General features: G+C 44.8%; 1 protein-coding gene across 5 annotated transcripts in view; it reads left to right on the top strand.

Annotated features, from left to right (window-relative positions):
* The window catches only part of LOC130273001 (stimulated by retinoic acid gene 6 protein-like), a 137203-nt gene that overhangs the window by 103677 nt on the left and 11418 nt on the right, over positions 1-22108 (top strand). For all 5 annotated transcript variants that reach the window (XM_056519111.1, XM_056519134.1, XM_056519127.1 and 2 more), the window contains 2 exons: positions 5981-6144; positions 6369-6515. In XM_056519111.1, coding sequence (XP_056375086.1) covers positions 5981-6144; positions 6369-6515 — 311 coding nt within the window. The remainder of the gene's footprint in view (positions 1-5980; positions 6145-6368; positions 6516-22108) is intronic.

Below are 22108 nucleotides of genomic sequence, written 5' to 3'. Positions count from 1 at the left end.
TAATCACTGCCAAAAGTACTTCAACTAAGTACTGTGTAAAGGGTCTGAAAACTTAAGTCAATTAAATATTTAAATTTTTCTTTTTAAATAAATCAGCAAAGATTTCTAACATTCTGTTTTAACTTTGTCATTATAGGGTTTTAAGCGCAGAATAATGGGAAAAAATTTAATTTTTATTTTAGTTATGTAACAAAATGTAAAAAATGAAACAGTCTAAAGACTTTCCAATATTCACCTCACCCTGGTTCCTCACCAGTATTTGTACAACCAGCCTCCAGGGACGAAGTTTTGACATGTAACTACTCCAATCTTTGATAAGCCAGTAGGTGGAAAATGCCATAGCTCATGCATGCTGCCTTTTGATAAAACTACCACTGACCCAAAAACCTCTACTCAAGGGAGTAAGATGACAGGAACAAAAATCATTGTCGGTGTATTACTCTATTTTCCCCATTGGCTCCCAACTACCATCTGGAAACAGTGTTTTTTCGAGGGAAAAAACCCTGTGCTTCATCCATGGCACTTTTTTTGGGAGTTTTTTTCTGGAAAAACCTAATGTGTGAAACCTACCTAATAGGATTTTATTTTTTTTCTTCTCCAAAAACCTCAACAAATCTATGTACTTTTCATAGCAGAAACGGACATGTTACATATTTATTTACCACTGATCTATTTCTGCACTGAAATTTTCTAGATTAAAATTGTTAAATGAATATTTCAAAGTATGTCCCAAGGGTCTTAGTCTCTGACCCAAGCAAATTAACTTTCCCCTAAAAGCAAAAAGCCTGGCTCTTTGATGCCACCTACTAGAGGTAACTACCCTGAATTCTTCATTTTGCATGAGACCTAATTTGCATATATATTTCCAGGGAGTATTTCCTGACCTATTAAACTCCCTGCAATAGTTTTGTAGTCAAACAAGGAAACACACAACCCTATATCTGTCAGGCCATGTTCACCTAACCTTTACGGATAGTATCTTCACCTGTTAATGGAGAAAAAAAAAGGCTGGGGGAAAAAAGAATCTGCCAGTTTTTTGGCTGTTCTTTTTATATGGACAGAAATATTAATTTAAAAAAGTCTGTTTTTCTGTCCATAATCAGCTAATTAAGTTTACGACTTTAATGTGTAAGTGCACTAAAACTGTTTTACTTTAGAGTTCAACAGAACTCATTAATATTATTATTATTAATTTATTTTTGTCACACCCTTTTGTAGCACCCTGTTTTTGTAGGAACCCTTGGTTCCAGGGTGCTCTACATAAGATAAGGGTTAAAATACATAACACAAACACAAGTACAATGAATGTGATACAGAGTAAACTACAGACTGATATGGAGGGAATGAGAGCCCTGCACACAAGGGCTTATAATCTACAAGGGGAGGAAAGGGAGGTGAGTGAGACAGCTGGTCGTCTTTGAGAAGTTGGGGAAGCAGCCATTTCCACTTTAGTGGCAGCAGGGTTATTGGAGGTCATATACTTTCTTGAAGAGATGGGTCTTTAGGTTGCTTTTGAGGGTCTTGATGGTGCGTGAGAGACCGATATGGTGGGGTAGCAGGTTCCAGTATATGGGGAAGCATAGCAGAAGTTTTGGAAACGCTTGTGTGATGTGTGGGGAGATCACAGACAGAGGTCTTAAGAGGATCAGAGTTTATGTGAGAGGTAGGATACCAGATTAGGTCAGAGATGTACAGAGAAGACGGGTTGGGGACAGCCTTGTATGTCATGGTGAACAATTTAAACTGAATTGGGTAGTCAATGCAGGCATTGGCAGATGGAAGAGGCTCAGGCAGAGCCGGAAGAGAGTCAGGTATCAGAGTTGGGAATTGGAATGCGAGCAATAATAGTTGATGGAAGGCCACAGATGAGAATGTTGCAGTAGTCAAAGAAGAAGATAAGGACATGTATCAATAGTTAAGTAAAAATGGAGGACTGATCAGATTTAAGAAAAGGTTTTTAAACAGGATATGTGGCCAACCCCCCAAAAATTGCCCTCCCGTTCCTGAGATAGGTTGGTTTATATTTTGTCTGACAATTCAGGGAATCAGTCAGATGGGTGCGAACTTGGTTTTACTAATAGGAAAGGCTATCAGGTAATGGACAGGATAATAACATCAGGAGGTGTGTATTACACATACAGTCACTCCCTGACTGTATAATCCAGACCATCACCTAATATTCACTCCCAATTATTAAAATTAAGTTCACATCTATGTGACTGATTTTCTAAATTGTCAGACAAACTATAAATCCATATCAATCCATCTTACGAATGGGAGGGGGTATCAAGAAAGGTGTATAATCAGGACATCCTAACCTATATAATGTCTAATTTTTGGGGGTTGGCCCCAGGTCCTCTTTTAGGTAAAGGAGGCCAGAGGTGGTAAGGGTCTGGATGTGTGGTTTGAAAGACAGCGCAGAATCGAACTTGACCCCAAGGAAGCAAAATTATGGGACTAGAGAGTGAAGCCGTTTACTGTGATTAATAGGTGGGGGAAACATAACGGAGTTTGTTTTCTCCATGCTAAGTTTTTAAAAGCATGGTGATAAAAAGGAAGCTATAGCTGACAGACACTCTTGGAAGGGAAGTGATTTCTGGGCCAGATAGGTAGATTTGAGTGTCATAGACATAGAAGTGAAACCAGAAGCCATGGGATTCTGTGTTCTGTCCCAGACCAAGTGTATAGAAGGAGAATAATAGGGATCCCAGGACAGAGCCTTTGGGGGGCTCCAAAAATGAGAGAGCAAGGTGGGGAGCTTGTGTGTGATAAAAATACGTTAAATGTGTTGTTGAAGTATGAGGAGATCTGAGAAAGGGTTACATTTGTGACACCTAGGGATAAGAAAGATTGTAGCAGGAGGGAGTGGTCCACTGTGTCAAAGGCAGAGGAAAGGTCAAGGATAAAGAGCACAGAGTATTGGTGTGAGGCTTTGGCGATCAGCAGATCATTAGCCACTTTTGTTGATTTTGGTAGAATGGTGGGGACAGAAACCAGATTAATAGTGACTAAAGAGTGAGTTGGATGAGAAGTCAGAGGAGAGAGTTAAAGTAGAAATGTTGTTCAAGAAGTTTTGAGGCAAAGAGGAGAGGAGAAGCAAGATGGGTCGGTAGCTGAACAAAGAGGATGGGTCAAGATATATTTTGAGAATGGGTGTGATGGTTGCATGTTTAAATGATGAAGGAAAAGTGATAGATTAAATGGACACTGACAGATCCAAAAAAAAAATATTTGTTGTTACTGATGGAAATTAAAGACCTTTTAATATGGTTGTTTAAATTTTTTTAATATTTAATAAAGAAAACGGCTCCTAAAAATCCCACCACTAGGGGTCCCCATACCTACTGGGACACTAAGCAGTCCTGCAGCATCATCAGGTTTGTCCATGAGTCATGGTCAAGAGATGACTCATGGACAAGACTGCACGAGTAGACACACCAATCACATCCTACCATCACGGGAGGGACACGCCCCCTTCCCCTAAGAGGATTTCCAACACTGTGAGCTAATGAAAAGAGGTATTTTTATAATAAAATAGGTTCTGAGTAATATATTATTATTTCCTTGTTGTGGGATCTGACAGGTACGCTTTAAAGAGATAGGTTAGGGCTGGAGTGAATACTGTAGTCAGGTTAGGAATGAGGTGGGATGGGATTACTTCAAATGCACAGTCAGTGAGCTGCAATGTGAAGGGTAGTTTGGAGAGCTAGTCTTGGGTAATGTTGGAGAAGTAAGTCAGAGGGGAAGAGTGCTGTGCAAATGTGAAGATAGGTTGTGGGTACTGCAAGTTAAAGCTTTCTCTGATGGTTTTGACCTAGTGTTTGAAGTTTATAGCAAGGTTATCTGCTGAAATGAGAGATGGGGTGGAAGCGGGATGGATAAGGTTTTAAAGAGTTGCCTGGGATGGTGGGATAGAGAGGATATGACAGTAGTAAAGTGCATGTTTGTATGTTTTAAAGATTGCTGTGAAGTGGGTTTTTCTCCAGCTCTGCTATGCACACCTAGCTTGCCTCAGGTGTTTTGTAAGATTGGTGTACAGTGGGCTGTCTATTCATATGTCGAGTTCTGTTATGTGTCGGGGGGGTGACAGAGTCAAAGGTTGAGGTAACTGTGGTGTCATAGAATGTAGTGGCTGTGTCTGTATCATGGAGAAAGCATATGGTGGAGAGTAGTAGATGATAATATTAGAGTGTGTGAATGTTAAGATGTATGACCATCCTCGGGGAGGGGGGGGGGCTTTTCTGGGTTCTGTACTGTGGGATTAGCTGAAGAGAAGAGAATGTAAGGAGGTTATTGTCAGATACGTGGAGAGATATGTTTGAGAATTTAGATATGGAGCAGAGGCGGCTAAAGATAATTTCAGGTATTGCACCCCCTTTGTGAGTGTTCATGAAAGACCACTGTGAGAGACCCATTCTTTCTCTCTCATCAACCTATTTAACTGTCTAAATATCATTCATTAGCTATTTAGAGCAGTTTGCCCTCTTTGGTTGTAACTTACATGCATGAAGTGAGGGAATTATATCATCCAGCCATCCACTCTCTCGCTGTCCAAAATCCTCTCTGAAAGCAGCTCCCACCCTCCTGAGAGACATAGGCTTGTGGTTTCTGCCTTGCACTGATGAGTCATGCTTTCTATAGTGCTGAGAACTGGGAGGTGTGTGTAGCCTTAGCCAATCGGACACTGAATCTCTCTTTTCTGCTCAGAGCAGGAGGGTGGGGGCTGCTCCTGGCTGGCAGAGCAGAGCTACAATGATTGCTGGGAGATGTAGGCAAGGAGGGGTGGCAAAGAGTATCAAGCAGCAAGAGAGCAGAGGAGTCATGTGTGGTGGCCTACTGGGGTGATGCACAATTTGTGATTTTTTTTACTGAGGCAGGAATGATAGTAATATCCTTTACAGTACAGAGCAGAGCAGAGGGAGTGCAGAGTAACCCTTGGGATCCTTTTGCCTTGCTGGGACTTGTGGTACCTTTCTCTTCACTGACTTCTAGTTACTGCAGGCTTTAGATTGTTAGACTTTATACTTTTAGGCTTTAGACTTGTGACTTAAATGGGCACTGTCAGATACAATAACTTTCGATATGTTATAAAGCAAGCAAAAATAATGGGGGAGATTTATCAAAACCTGTGCAGAGGAAAAGTTGCCCAGTTGCCCATAGCAACCAATCAGATCACTTCTTTCATCATTAACAAGGCCTCTGCAAAATGAAAGAAGTGATCTGATTGGTTGCTATGGGCAACTGGGCAACTTTTCCTCTGCACAGGTTTTGATAAATCTCCCCCAATATGCTTTGCAATTGCTTTGATTAGAAAATTTTCAGTATTTCATACTGAAAAAGCCAGTCAAAAAAGTGGCGACTAGGGGTCTACCTGCCTCCTGTGTCCTCACTACACATTACACCTATGACATGTATGTACTTTGACATGCAGATAAACCACCCTACTCTTTAGAAGATATGACTGCATGGTGATGTCAGTACATTTATTAAATTATAGTATGTGCAGAAAAACTAGAAAACAATAGAGCAAAAATATAAATGAAAAAAATGTTCATATACAGCTAACATGACAGCATACTACAAGATGGCTGAAACATAACATGCAATAAATAACATGGATGAAATGTGGAGAGCCAGTCTGCCAATCATAAATTGAGATAAATGCATCTGTTGCTCCTGAACAGTCTGTGGAGCTAGTGGCACCTGTGGCTGTGCATATGTGTGAGCTAAGTCCATAATCTTGCCAGCGATACTGCCACATGGGAGAATAAAAGATGCATTATTTGCTCCATAGCACAGACTGTTAAATGGAGTTCTCTTTCCCAGAATGCCTCACTTCACTGAGGAGGAATGGGAAAAGCAGAGGTACAAAACACTGATGGATCGCCTATGTATGTATGTATGCACACTACACAGTACATTAGAAATGCTAGAGGCTTGGCACTCATCTTTCTACTATTTTATTTCTTTTTTTTTTTAGGAAGGGTTTTCATAATTTCAATTACTTCTTCTTCTTCTACAATGTGATTCTTGGTTTGGGAGCCTGTCTGATTCGACTTTTTATCAGCTTGACTTTGGGAAGTTGGTTAATTGCAAGAATTGATAGGACATTATTACAACATGGATATGAGTCAGCAGATACAGGTAAGACATTTATTGTGAACATGACCTTTAATGGCTCAAGGCAGGGGTTATAGAACAAGTTCCCTGTATTTCAGCATGATAGCTGTTGGACTAACAGTAATAGGAATAAAAACATTTTAAATAAAAAAACTGGCATTTTACAGCCTAAAAATCGGGCAATATAACTGTGTGAATGTAGCCCAGAAATTTATGCTAACAAACCAACGTTCTATGTTATATTTAAGGCTACAAAACATGGATTGGAATGATATATGTGGACCACTACCACACTAACCCAGTTCTTGTGAGTTTTTGCAACATTCTGCTGACACTGAGAGCTGAAAAAAGACTACAAGACTCACCTGTATTTCATGGGTATAATAATTCTAGAGGTAAGTCTATTATTCAAAACTATTTATTTTCCTCTTATCATTGATTGTTCTGTTTCCTGAATTAGAAAATGGAGGCAGTGTGATCTTCAGCTGCAGCATGATCACACTGGCTTAAAACTTGTTGGGCATGATACGGTGGCAACTCCACACTGGCTAGGCTTGGACAAAAAAACATACAGCGGACAAAAAACATACAGCTTGAAGCATTTTAGCCTCACAGTAAAAAAAAACGCCAAAAGGCATCATTTTTAGATGCATAATATAGACACACAGTTGCATCTGTATTGTTCACAATGGAGGGAATCAGGATTATAATTTGCTAGTATAAATGGGCATATTAATGGGGGTGTATTCAGGGTACCTAGGGTAGTAAGGGCTGTAACTATGGCCCTTTTCACAGCTTCATCAGTGCAATGCTGTTACGGTCACGGCAGGTGGTGGATCCTCTGGGCCTGTGTGGATGATGACGTGAGCTGTGCCAGGGATCAGAGTCTAAGGTGCCGCTGGTTTTCACCAGAGCCCGCCGTAAAGCAGGATGGTCTTGCTGCGGCAGGCAGCACCCAGGTCACTACCCCTGGCACGACCCGTCCATACAGGTTGCTGGGATGAAGCATGGCACAGAAGGATACAGACAAGATGAGATTAGTGAAGCTGATGGACAGGACAGGAGGCACAGTAGCAGGGTCAGGAAACGGAACAAGGGACAGGTACACGGAAAACAGGAACACTGGGACACAGAAGCTTTCTCTCAGGCACTAGGGCAACAAAGATCCGGTAGGGGAGTGTGGGAGGTGCTGATACTTATAAGGGAAGGTGCAGGTGAATACACTAATTAAGGGTATACTGGCCCCATAAATGCACAAGCTCCGGGACGCGCATGCCCTAGGAGGCGGGGGCATGCGTGCCGGGGCTGAGGACACAGAAGACCAGTGAGGTGAGTGACGGGCTGGGACTCATATGCAGGGGGGGTCCCATGATGCGAGTCCTAGCCCCACCGACAGCGGGGACATGACAGGAGAGCGCTCACGGCCAGCGTGTCTGGCCGTAGCGTTGACATAACAGTACCCCCCCCCCCCCTTGGTCTCCCCCTCTTCTTGGAATTTAGAAGGTTCTGGAGTATAGGAGGGTGGCAGATCGGTAATAAAGTTCTCAGCACTACGAGACCAAGGGGTATCAGGAGTGGGCAAAGACTGTAAGAGGCGCGCAGGTCTTCCGTTTATCAGGGTGACCAGGCAGCAAAAAAGAATGTCCCCAATTCAAGATTTTATGTCTCAGTTTGACACACACAAATGATTTTCCAGGTGGAACTTATAGAATGGAGCTACAGGAGACAATCACTCTGGTGGAATATTATGCCTGGGCGTGGAATTCAAACCTGCATTGTATTCAAGAGAAAAAGCAACACTGAAACATAGTAGCACACCAATTTATGTTCTATATAATCTTTATTACACAAAAAGAAAAAGATCCTGTATACACACTATTAACATATGACAAGGACATGTTAAAACCAATTAAAATAATGTCTCACAGGAGCCTAAAGCACAACCCAGGAGAGGGGCCATGAACCCCCTCACCTGAGATTTGGCACCCGTCCTCTAGACAACAATTGTATATAAAGATGTACAAACAATTGTTACGCACTCCAGACAAGTAGTAGGACGGTTTCTAGGTATATGCTATTGTAACGGTCCGGACAGGTGGCAGGAGGTGGATCCATTGGACCAGAGGAGTGATGGCATGGGCCGTACCCGGGGAACGGAGTCTAAGGAGCTACTGGTCTTCACCAGAGCCCACCGCAAAGCGGGATGGTCTTGCTGCGGCAGGTAGCCCCCAGGTCGTTCCACCTGGTAGCGACTCAACTCCTCTGGTTGCTGAGATAGACGTGGTACAGGAGGAATAGGCAGAAGCGTAGTCAGACGTAGCAAAGTTCAGGGCAGGCGGCACAGGATCAGAGGCAATAGTCACTAGCAACAGGTCAAGGCAGGCAGCACAGGTTCAGAGGCGGTAGGCACGGGCAATGGGTCGGCAACAGGCAGGGAAACACTATAACAAATATGGAACGCTTTCTCTTGGCACAAGGCACAAAGATCCAGCAAGGACAGGAAGGGGCAGGGAACATTTATAGATCACTTTGGGCCAGGCACCAATCAATGGTGCGCTGGACCTTTAAATTTCATAAAGCCGGTGCGCGCGCGCCCTAGCGATCGAGGACGCGCTCGGTGGGAAACACAGAAGACACGTGGAGCTGCAGGAGGTAGGGGAAAGCATCGGGATACAGCGCGTGTGCGCGGACCTCCCGCCACGCTAACCGCATCCCCGTCGGGGATAACTTTGTGCTCCCGGTCAGCGTGTCTGACTGGGACGCGCAGGGAAGATGCGGGCCGGGACAGAGGCAGTGAGCGCTCCAGTCCAGGAGCGGGGACCAGAGCGCTCACTGTAACAGCTATAAAGTGATTAGGTAGTTGATACTCATATACATTGGGAGAGTGACTACATATAAGTGCCTAAAGGGGTGTTGTGCTGCTGAGGGGTCCATACACACACATATATATATATATATATATATATATATATATACACACACATGTCAATTAGGTACACATACCCTGCAGATGGGAGCCAGCTTGTGTCCATGTGCGTAGGCAGCCAGACGCCGGAACCACTTCCGGCTGTTGGGCCTCCATCACTTCCTGTTCAGTGGAACGCATACAAGTTCATCTCAATAGAGCATCTACTTATTCAGTTTAATGCATGCAGGCGCTTCTCAATAGATATATAGTCGAATATGGAACATCACTCTATTCCCCCCATGCTCCTGCGGATCCACTGTTTGGTGGACCACATAAGAGCCCATATAATTTTTTGTTTTTTTTGGAATTTTGTTAAGAGTTATTCCCATAGTAAGTGCATATAGTATGCAGTGTATGATTTAACCAGTTAACAATGGTAAATATTACTTGCGCCAGCAAATATGAAATAAATGACTACAACTGAAGTTCTTATTGATTCAGTATATTATTCATTATTGTTGTTATTGTTAGTTAATTACCAATATAAATTACACACATATAAAATCCTGAATTGATGTCTTATTTCACTACCTGTTTCATTATAATTGTTAGTTACCAATGGTGATTACAAATTATACCAATAGATATAGGGTACAAAAAAATGTATTTCTTTAAAATGATTTACCACTTAATACCTAAACCCACACTAGGTGCATTCTGCACCACTAGAGGAAAAAATTTAACCACATTTAGCTGATTATCATAGTAAGTACATACTGCGCCGGCGAGTATAAAATGCACAAATACAACTTAAGTTCTTATATATGTTAATTAGTATCTTATTTATTATTATTAATGGTTACCAATAGTTACGCTGGCAATTATAAAGTGCACACTTTACTTAGTTACCACTGACGAATACAAATCGTGATCAACAAAAGTAAATAAACTTGTGACAGCTATTCACCAATCAGAGCTCCGGTCTCCCAGTGGCAGCGATTATGAATTGTGAGAGATGTATTCAGGAGCTTGGAGCCGGCGGGGAATGCAGTGTAGCCCTATGTGCCACCGGTGGGGGGTCTGCCCATGATAGGGGTCTGACCATTATTACCCCAATATCCAACACCACAGGGTTGCCGGGAAGAGCTGGTACCAACAGGCCCGGAGTGTCAAAAATGGCGCTCTTGGGTCTAGGCGGTAACAGACTGGCATTATTTAGGCTGGGGAGGGCCAGTAACAATGGTCCTCGCCCACCCTGGTAACGTCAGGCTGTTGCTGCTTGGTTGTTATATGACTGATACTGAAAATAGGGGGAACCCTATGCATTTTTTTTTCTAAATAAAAAAAACATGCGTGGTTCCCCCATTTTTTCATTCTCAGCCAGATACCAACCAAGCAGCAACAGCCTGACGTTACCAGGGTGGGTGAGGACCATTGTTACTGGCCCTCCCCAGCCTAAATAACACCAGCCTGTTACCGCGTAGGCCCAGAAGCGCCATTTTTTACATTCTGGGCCTGTTGGTACCGGTTCTTCCCGGCAACCTTGTGGCGGTGGGTACCGGGGAGCAATCAATGGGGGTTAGCGCTAACTCATTTTGGGGTTAACGCTAAGCCCCAACTAAGTAATGGATTCTGTCTACAAGACGGCTTTCACTAGTAAGCCTGAAAATTCAATTATAAAAAACACAACACATTGAAAAAAAAATTTTATAAAAAAAAAACATTCCCCCACAGCCCTCGTTAACCCTTTTATTGACATTTTAAAAACGCTGTTCATCATCGCAATCCGCCGAATCTGACGTAGTCCTCCGCATTCCCATATCTAAAATGAGGAGAAAACAATAAAACTACAACCATTTCTGTGATTTCTACACTATCAAAAAGGTGGTGTGAAATTTTTTATGTAAACTGGACTCTCACCTCTTTGAAAATATCATGTAAAGCAGACAATATACGTGGACACGCCCACTTTTACAAAACTGACGTGAACAGTGTAAACTGCGGCACAAAGCTCTTTGAAAATGTGGTCAATACTTTTCGCGCCAAAATTGTGTACTTTATAAAGATTTATGATTATACTATTGTGCAGAGTTTTGTTTGGCACACACTGCTGCTCCAGCACTACTAGCTATGTGAGCAGTGTACAGTGGGAAAATGCCACAGCTCTGTGGCATTTTCCCACTGTACACTGCTCACATAGCAAAGGAGTGTACAACTTTTGTAAATCTTGAGCAATAGTGTAAATTAGTCAAGCAGTGTAAAGAGGTAGATCTGTGTCTACAATAGAGATGTCGCAAATTGTTCGTCGGCGAACAGTTCCCAGCAAATTTCGCATGTCCGCGTTCGCATCGCCGGGCGAACATATGTGAAGTTCAATCCGCCCCCTATACTTTAACATTGCAGTAAACTTTGACCCTGTGAGTTAGAGTCAGCAGACACATTACAGCCAATCAGCAGCAGTCCCTCCCTTCCAGACCCTCCTACCTCTTGCACGGACGCCATTTTAGCCTCATTCAGCATGCTGCAGGCTTAGAAAGTGGAGGGTTAGAGAAGCTGCTCCTGCTGTATAGGGAAAGCGATAGCTAGGTTGCTGCTAGGTGGTGTATTCAGGGTCCAGTTTACTCCTAAAGCACTAGTGTAACATCTGCTTTAAGGACAGCACCCAAAAAAGCCCTTTTTAGGGCTGAAAGTTATCAGTCCTGGTTGGGAGGGAACCGCTGGTTAAAAGGGGTACTCCAGAATCAAACTTAAGTTCCTTCAAGCAACTATCTACTACAGTATTCAAAGAGCTGAAAGATATCAGTCCGTTAGTCTTGCAACAGCTGGAGGCACCCTGGTTGGGAGGGAACCGCTGGTTAAAAGGGGTACTCGAGAATCAAACTTAAGTTCCTTCAAGCAACTAACTACTACAGTATTCAAAGGGCTGAAAGATATCAGTCCGTTAGTCTTGCAACAGCTGGAGGCACCCTGGTTGGGAGGGAACCGCTGGTTAAAAGGGGTACTCCAGAATCAAACTTAAGTTCCTTCAAGCAACTATCTACTACAGTATTCAAAGGCCTGAAAGATATCAGTCCGTTATTCTTGCAACAGCTGGAGGCACCCTAGTTGGGAGGGAACCGCTAGTTGAAAGGGGTACTCCAGAATCAAACTTAAGTTCCTTCAAGCAACTAACTACTACAGTATTCAAAGGGCTGAAAGATATCAGTCCGTGTGTTTTGCAACAGCTGGAGGCACCCTAGTTGGGGACCACTGCATAAAAGGGGAACTCCGCTGGCAAGTTTTTTTGCTCATTGTCACACTAGTGCAAATCACATTAGGTGTGACAGTTGTGCAAATAAAAAAAATACCTTTTTTGGCTGCTAAATAAAATCATCCGTCACTGTTAGTTCACGTCACAGTTGCCATTTTTCCTGCCTGCAGGGCAAATTGTGCACCCTAGTGCAAATCACATTAGGTGTGACAGTTGCGCAAATTTAAAAAAATACCTTTTTTGGCTGTTAAATAAAATCAGCCGTCACTGTTAGTTCACTTCACAGTTGCCATTTTTCCTGCCTGCAGGGCAAATTGTGTCACCCTAGTGCACATCACAATAGGCGCGACAGTTGTGCAAATAAAAATAAAAACCTTTTTTGGCTGTTAAATAAAATCAGCCATCACTGTTACTTCATGTCACAGTTGCCATTTTTCCTGCCTGCAGGGCAAATTGTGTCACCCTAGTGCAAATCACATTAGGTGTGACAGTTGCGCAAATAAAAATAAAAACTTTCTTGGCTGTTAAATAAAATCAGCCGTCACTGTTAGTTCACGTCACAGTTGCCATTTTTCCTGCCTGCATGGCAAATTGTGTCACCCTAGTGCAAATCACATTAGGTGTGACAGTTGCGCAAATAAAAAAAAAATACTTTTTTTGGCTGTTAAATAAAATCAGCCGTCACTGTTAGTTCACGTCACAGTTGCCATTTTTCCTGCCTGCAGGGCAAATTGTGTCACCCTAGTGCAAATCACATTAGGTGTGACAGTTGTGCAAATAAATAAAAAATACCTTTTTTGGCTGTTAAATAAAATCAGCCGTCACTGTTAGTTCACTTCACAGTTGCCATTTTTCCTGCCTGCAGGGCAAATTGTGTCACCCTAGTGCACATCACAATAGGCGCGACAGTTGTGCAAATAAAAATAAAAACCTTTTTTGGCTGTTAAATAAAATCAGCCATCACTGTTACTTCACGTCACAGTTGCCATTTTTCCTGCCTGCAGGGCAAATTGTGTCACCCTAGTGCAAATCACATTAGGTGTGACAGTTGCGCAAATAAAAATAAAAACTTTCTTGGCTGTTAAATAAAATCAGCCGTCACTGTTAGTTCACGTCACAGTTGCCATTTTTCCTGCCTGCATGGCAAATTGTGTCACCCTAGTGCAAATCACATTAGGTGTGACAGTTGCGCAAATAAAAAAAAATACTTTTTTTGGCTGTTAAATAAAATCAGCCGTCACTGTTAGTTCACGTCACAGTTGCCATTTTTCCTGCCTGCAGGGCAAATTGTGTCACCCTAGTGCAAATCACATTAGGTGTGACAGTTGTGCAAATAAATAAAAAATACCTTTTTTGGCTGTTAAATAAAATCAGTCGTCACTGTTAGTTCACGTCACAGTTGCCATTTTTCCTGCCTGCATGGCAAATTGTGTCACCCTAGTGCAAATCACATTAGGTGTGACAGTTGCGCAAATAAAAAAAAAATACTTTTTTTGGCTGTTAAATAAAATCAGCTGTCACTGTTAGTTCACGTCACAGTTGCCATTTTTCCTGCCTGCAGGGCAAATTGTGTCACCCTAGTGCAAATCACATTAGGTGTGACAGTTGTGCAAATTAAAAAAAATACCTTTTTTGGCTAGTAAATAAAATCAGTCGTCACTGTTAGTTCACGTCACAGTTGCCATTTTTTCTTGCCTGCAGGGCAAATTGTGTCACCCTAGTGCAAATCACATTAGGTGTGACACTTGTGTAAATTTAACCAAAAAAATGCCTTTTTTGGCTGTTAAATAAAATCAGTCGTCACTGTTAGTTCACGTCACAGTTGCCATTTTTCTTGCCTGCAGGGCAAATTGTGTCACCCTAGTGCAAATCACATTAGGTGTGACACTTGTGTAAATTTAACCAAAAAAATGACAGGCAGAGGAAGGCCACCCCGCAGGGGCCATCGTGGTGCTGGGATTCCCTTTGGCCTTAGAACGGCCAGTGTTCAGAGGCCACGTACCCTGAACCCCCAAAGCTCTGAGGATTTAGTTGACTGGCTATCACAAGACACCCAATCTACTACTAAAGCTTCCGCTCGGAACCTTGATGCACCGTCCTTCTCCTCCTCTAGCTTAGCTTCGGGCACCTCTCATGCTACCACTTGCCCGCCTGCCGCCACCACCAACACTAGCACCACAGCAGCTTTAATTGATCCGTCAGAGGAGTTATTTACACATCAGTTTGAAGACATGAGTGATGCACAACCATTATTGCCAGAGGATGTAGCTAACAGGGATATGTCTCAGTCAGGCAGCATTACACACATGGACGTACGGTGTGATGATGATGTTGTATCCGCTGCTGCTTCCTTTCTTGAGGTGTCAGATAGCGGTGAAGGTGTTGATGATGACGATGTGTCCGTGGATGCCACGTGGGTGCCCGCTAGAAGAGAAGAAGAGGGGGAAAGTTCAGATGGGGAGACAGAGAGGAGGAGGAGACGAGTTGGAAGCAGGGGGAGGTCGTCGCAAGGAGCTAGTAGCACAGTCAGACAGCATGCATCAGCACCCGGGGTCAGCCAGACGGGACGCCAATCAACGCATGCTGTTGCCACCACCAGAATGCCGTCATCACAGAGTTCAGCAGTGTGGCATTTTTTGTGTGTCTGCCTCTGACAACAGCGAGGCCATTTGCAACCTGTGCCAGAAGAAACTGAGTCGTGGGAAGTCCAGCACCCACCTAGGCACAATTGCTTTGCGAAGGCACATGATGTCACATCACAAACGTCAATGGGATCAACACGTCAGTACAAGCAGCACACAAAGTCAAAGCCGCCATCATCCTCCTGGTCCAGCATCTTCAGCCAGGTCAACCACTGCTGCCCTCCTTGCCCCCTCTCAACCAACCGCCTCTCCGTCTCTCCCCTTGAGCAGTTCCTGCTCATCTGCCCACAGTCAGGTGTCTGTCAAGGAGATGTTTGAGCCCAAGAAGACAATGTCTCAAAGTCACCCCCTAGCCCGGCATCTGACAGCTGGCTTGTCGGAACTGCTAGCCCGCCAGCTTTTACCATAAAAGGTGGTGGAGTCTGAGGCCTTTAAAAAAATTTGTAGCCATTGGGACACCACAGTGGAAGGTACCCGGACGAAATTTTTTTGCACAAAAGGCAATCCCCAACCTTTACTCCATTGTGCAAAAGGAAATTATGGCATGTCTGGCACACAGTGTAGGGGCAAGGGTCCATCTGACCACTGATACCTGGTCTGCAAAGCATGGTCAGGGCAGGTATATCACCTACACTGCTCATTGGGTAAACCTGGTGACGGCTGCCAAGCATGGAATGCGTGGCTCTGCAGAGGAGTTGGTGACACCGCCACGACTTGCAGGCAGGCCTGCTGCCACCTCCTCTACTCCTCCTACTCCATCCTCTTTCATAACATCCTTGTCCGAGTCCTCTTCCACTGCTACGTCTTGCTCCACATCACCGCCCCCCACCCCAGCTCCCCAGGTGCTATTCCACATCCCGGATACGGCAGTGTTATGCCATCTTGGGGTTGACTTGCCTCAAAGCGGAGAGTCACACCGCACCAGCGCTCCTGTCGGCCCTGAACGCACAGGTGGACCAGTGGCTGACTCTGCACCAACTGGAGATTGGCAAGGTGGTTTGTGACAACGGAACAAATTTTTGGGCGGCATTGAGGTTGGGCAAGTTGACACATGTGCTGTGCATGGCACATGTGCGTAATCTGATTGTACAACGCTTTGTGCTCAAGTACCCAGGCTTACAGGATGTCCTGAAGCAGTCCAGGAAGGTGTGTGGCCATTTCAGGCATTCCTACACGGCCATGGCGCACTTGTCAGATATCCAGCGGTGAAACAACATGCCAGTGAGGTGCTTGATTTGCGACAGCCCGACACGTTGGAATTCAACACTCCTAATGTCCTGCTCCAACAAGAAAAAGCCATCAATGAATATTTGTATGACCGGGGTGCTAGTACATCATCTGCGGAGCTGGGAATTTTTTTGCCATGTTACTGGAGGCTCATGCGCAATGCCTGTGGGCTCATGCGTCCTTTTGAGGAGGTGACAAACCTGGTCAGTCGCACGGAAGGCACCATCAGCGACATCATACCTTTTGTTTTCTTCCTGGAGCGTGCCCTGCGAAGAGTGCTGGATCAGGCAGTAGATGAGCGTGAAGATGAAGAGTTGTGGACACAATCACCACCAGAAACAGCCTTATCAGCATCGCTTGCTGGACCTGTGGCAATGCTGGAAGAGGATTGTGAGGAAGAGGAGTCAGAGGAAGAATGTGGCTTTGAAGAGGAGGAAGACCAACTACAGCAGGCATCCCAGGGTGCTCCTTGTCACCTATCTGGTTCCCTTGGTGTTGTACGTGGCTGGGGGGAAGAAGATTATACCTTCCCTGACATCACTGAGGACGAGGAACAGGACATGAGTAGCTCAGCATCCATCCTTGTGCAAATGGGGTCTTTCATGCTGTCGTGCCTGTTGAAGGACCCTCGTATAAAAAGGATGAAGGAGAATGACCTGTACTGGGTGTCCACGCTACTAGACCCCCGGTATAAACATAATGTGCCTGACATGTTACCGCATTACAGCAAGGTGGAAAGGATTCAGCAGGTCCAAAATAAATTAAGAAGTATGCTGTACACAGCGTATAAGGGTCATGTCACAGCACAACAGGGATCTAACAGGGGAAGAGGTGAAAGTAATCCTCCTCCTCCTCCCACAAACACGCCGGCAAGGACAGGAGGCTGTACAGACATGCTGTTGATGGAGGACATGCGGAGCTTTTTAAGTCCTATGCATCGCCACAGCCCTTGGGGGTCCACCATCAGAGAACGACTTGACCGACAGGTAGCAGACTACCTGGCCTTAACCACCGATATCGACACTCTGAGGAGCGATGAACCCCTTGACTACTGGGTGTGCCAGCTTGACCTGTGGCCTGAGCTATCCCAATTTGCACTCGAACTTCTGGCCTGTCCAGCTTCAAGTGTCCTGTCAGAAAGGACCTTCAGTGCAGCAGGAGGTATTGTCACTGAGAAGAGGAGTCGCCTTGGTCAAAAAAGTCTGGATTACCTCACCTTTCTTAACATGAATGAGGGATGGATCCCAAAGGGACTGACACTGGGCGATACATTTGACTGAACAAGGCCTGATCAGATGACCTGCCTTGGCCTAAAAATGGTCCACATGCTGCTGTATTTGAACTCTGAATGCCGGATGACTTGTGTGACTTATCCGCCACCAACTAGGGTTCAAGCCTCAATGCTTTAGGGCACTTTCTGCCTGTCAAAACAAACAGAAATTTTTCAGGCCGCTGCTACAGCGGCTGCGACAATACCAAATTTTCCATTACATGCCTAATTTTTCTGGCCTCTGCTGCTGCACTTGTTATGGTGCTGCAATTTTTCTGGCTGCTGCTACAGCTGCGGCTGCGACAATACCCAATTTTTCATCCATGTGTACATGCCTAATTTTTCTGGCCTCTGCTGCTGCACTTGTTATGGTGCTGCAATTTCTATGGCCGCTGCTACAGCTGCGACAATACCAAATTTTCCAGCCAGGTGTACATGCCTAATTTTTCTGGCCTCTGCTACTGCACTTTTTCTGGTGCTGCAATTTTTCTGGCTGCTGCTACAGATGCGGCTGCGACTATACCCAATTTTTCATCCATGTGTACATGCCTAATTTTTCTGGCCTCTGCTGGTGCAGTTGTTATGGTGCTGCAATTTTTATGGCCGCTGCTACAGCTGCGACAATACCAAATTTTCCCGCCAGGTGTACATGCCTAATTTTTCTCGCCTCTACTGCTGCACTTGCTATGGTACTGCAATTTTTCTGGCTGCTGCTACAGCTGTGGCTGCGACAATACCCAATTTTTCATCCATGTGTACATACCTAATTTTTCTGGCCTCTGCTGCTGCACTTGTTATGGTGCTGCAATTTTTATGGTCGCTGCTACAGCGGCTGCGACAATACCAAATTTTCCTGCCAGGTGTACATGCCTAATTTTTCTGGCCTCTGCTGCTGCACTTGTTATGGTGCTGCAATTTTTCTGGCTGCTGCTACAGCTGCGGCTGCGACAATATCCAATTTTTCATCCATGTGTACATGCCTAATTTTTCTGGCCTCTGCTGCTGCACTTGTTATGGTGCTGCAATTTTTATGGCTGCTGCTACAGCTGCGGCTGCGACAATATCCAATTTTTCATCCATGTGTACATGCCTAATTTTTCTGGCCTCTGCTGCTGCACTTGTTATGGTGCTGCAATTTTTATGGCTGCTGCTACAGCTGCGACAATACCAAATTTTCCAGCCAGGTGTACATGCCTAATTTTTCTGGCCTCTGCTACTGCACTTTTTCTGGTGCTGCAATTTTTCTGGCTGCTGCTACAGATGTGGCTGCGACAATACCCAATTTTTCATCCATGTGTAGATGCCTAATTTTTCTGGCCTCTGCTGGTGCAATTGTTATGGTGCTGCAATTTTTATGGCTGCTGCTACAGCTGCGGCTGCGACAATATCCAATTTTTCATCCATGTGTACATGCCTAATTTTTCTGGCCTCTGCTGCTGCACTTGTTATGGTGCTGCAATTTTTATGGCTGCTGCTACAGCTGCGACAATACCAAATTTTCCAGCCAGGTGTACATGCCTAATTTTTCTGGCCTCTGCTACTGCACTTTTTCTGGTGCTGCAATTTTTCTGGCTGCTGCTACAGATGTGGCTGCGACAATACCCAATTTTTCATCCATGTGTAGATGCCTAATTTTTCTGGCCTCTGCTGGTGCAATTGTTATGGTGCTGCAATTTTTATTGCCGCTGCTACAGAAGCGGCTGCAACAATACCACATTTTTCAGGCATGTGTACATGCCTAATTTTTCAGGTACTCTCTGCTGACATCTCTGTCCATTTTTGCAACCGTGGATATTAGATGTATGCTAAGGGTAGCATGGTGGCTCAGAAGTTAGCACTGCTGCCTTGCAGCGCTGGGGCCTTGTGTTCAAATCCCACTATGTGCTGCCTCAAGGGGGGCTCTAACTATGTGCTGCCTAATATGGGGGAATCTTATGTGCTGCCTAAAGGGGGAATCTAACTATGTGCTGCCTAAAGGGAGGCTCTATGTGCTGCCTAATATGGGGGAATCTATGTGCTGTCTAAAGGGGGGAATCTAACTATGTGATGCCTAAAGGGGGGCTCTATGTGCTGCCTAAAGGGGGCTAAAGCACATTATTCCAAACCATTTAGGAATAATAGGTGATTTAGGCCCTTTATGGATTAAAACCAGACTCTGCATCAACTATGTAATTTTCCATAGCAGTTTTGCCATGGATCCCACTCCGGCACGCCGCAGTCCAGGTGTTAGTCCCCTTGAAACAACTTTTAAATCCCTATTGTGGCCAGAAAGAGTCCCTGTGTGTTTTAAAATTCGCCTGCCCATTGAAGTCAATGGCGGTTCGCCCGGTTCGCAAACTTTTGCGGACGTTCGCGGTCCGAAAATTTTATGTTCGCGACATCACTAGTCTACAATAGACACCTAATGGTTAATCTCCCCACATGTCTTTTTCCCCACGTAAAAAAAAAAACCTGGTATATATATATATATATATATATATATATATATATATATATGTATATATATATACTTTGACTTATTTGTCCCAGTGTCTCATTTTCAGGCTGTTCACACAGACATAATTCGGATACATTTTTGCAGTTTTAATATTTAGTGTGTAATATTGTAATGTCTGATACTTGTCTTTATTTGTATTCCCAAAATGGTAAAATGCTGTGGAATCTATTGGCGCTATATTAATATTATTATTATTATTTATTTTATGTTTATTATGTGGTTAGGCCTACAAAAAAATGTTAAGCCAGTGATTCCCAATCGGGGTACTCCGGCACACTGGTGTGCCATTCGGCATTGCCCGGGGTGCTTGCGGGCTCTGGTGGGCCAAAACTTTATTTTATTTTTTAATATTTGAAATTCCCTCCTGGAGGAAGCAACAGCATCATGCGCTGAACGCTTCCGCCAGAGAGGATCATGCGCCAGGGCGGGGAATCGTCCACATCACTGCAGCGATGATGTGGGATGCTTCCCCAGCAGCCCGCGTACAGAACAGGGCACAAGTGAGGGTGGGGAGAGGGGATTTTTTATGAAAACGGGCAGGGGCAGGAGCGGGGCGGAGGGTTGAATGTATGCAGGGGCAGAAGCGGGGGAGGGGGGATTTGAATGGAAGAAGGAGCAGGGGGGTTAATGGAAGCAGGGGAGGTGTTGAATGTATGCAGGGGCAGAAGCAAGGGAGGGGGGAATTTAAATGGAAGCAGGGGCAGGGTGGGATGAATGGAAGAAGGAGCAGGGGGGTTAATAGAAGAGGGGGTTAATGGAAGCAAGGGGGTTAATGGAAGCAGGGGCAGGTGGAGGTGAATGGAAGCAGTGGGGGTAAATGGAAGCAGGGGTGGGTGGTTGTCTGCGGGGTGAATGGAAGCAGTGGCAAGGGTGGCTGGGGGGGTGAATTGAAGCAGGGGCAGGGTGGATGGGGGGGGTGAATGGAAGCCGGGGTAGGGGGTGAATGGAAGTAATGGGGGGGTGAGTGAAGGCAATGGCACTGGGAGGCAGGTGGGTCGCTGGAGGCGTTTGGGTGGGAGGCTGAAGGCAAAAGGTATGAGTGGTTGGTTGGCTGGAGGCAATAGTGATGAGTGGGAGGCTGGAGGCAATAAGGGAGTATGAAGGCAATAGTGGTGGGTGGATGGGAGTCTGGAGGCAATGGGGTGGGTGAAAAGCTGGAGTCATTTGAAAGAGGTTGGAGGTATTTGTGTGTGGGAGAGGCTTGAGGTATTGTGTGTGAGAGGGGAGCTGGGGGCATTTGGTGGAGGCTGGAAGTATTGTGTGTGTGGGTGGGTGGGGGAGAGAGGTTGGAGTCATTTGGGGGGAATGAAAGAAATAGTGGTTGAGGTGTACTCTATCTAGTGGTTGGACCAAGATCTACAATCTGGGTGAGATCCCTAAACACACCACTGAAAATTATTAATAAATGAAAATGAAAAAAACTAAGTATTGATCAGTTCTCAAGGTCACTTGATAAATAATGTAGTAAGTGTAATAAATATAATGAATGTAATAAATAGTGGTGTGGGAGTTGCAACAGAAAGGTAAAAGGAAAAGCGCTGTTAATGGTAGGAATGATAGAAAGCAATAGCAGTAGCGATATTCTGCAGGGTAGAGAATGTGATAGTCTGTAGGGTAGGTGGAAAGTTTGCAATAAGTAAGCAATAAGCTATGTGGTATGGGGTGTGATGCAAAGGGCAGATGGGATTATCCTAGGGGAAGATGGCATTAACCCCTTGTATTCGTGACGCCAGGGTGTGGTTTATCCTCAGTACCACCCAAAGGTATACCGCTGGATCCCGGGCTAGGCATGGGGGTAATAATGACTCCAAGGCCAAGTTACGGATAACCGTAGCTTTACTGAGGTTAGACAGGTGTAAAGTCTATACAGTTCAGCCAGGCCCACGGAGGTGACCAGTGACTCAGAGACCTTAAAGGCCTGCTGGGACTTGAAGTTGATGCGGTCAATTTAATGCACGCCAAGTTGACTTGACAAATGATGACTCTGACTGACTTGACTTGTGACTGATGACTGACAAGACTGTGACTGTGGCTTACTTGCAGGTTTGTAGCTTGTGGCTGCAGACTGGACTTGAGGCCTCATATGACTCTTGACACACTTAGGCACGGCTTGACAGGACCTCAGCAGGAAGCAAGAGAGAGCAGAGGCTCCAACCAGGGCTTTTATGGGGGAGGCTCTGGGGGGATGCCATTG

The sequence above is a fragment of the Hyla sarda genome, chromosome 1, assembly GCF_029499605.1.
Source record: "Hyla sarda isolate aHylSar1 chromosome 1, aHylSar1.hap1, whole genome shotgun sequence".
In the NCBI taxonomy this organism is placed as follows: Eukaryota; Metazoa; Chordata; class Amphibia; order Anura; family Hylidae; genus Hyla; species Hyla sarda.
This window is presented reverse-complemented; position numbering and strand designations above follow the sequence as displayed.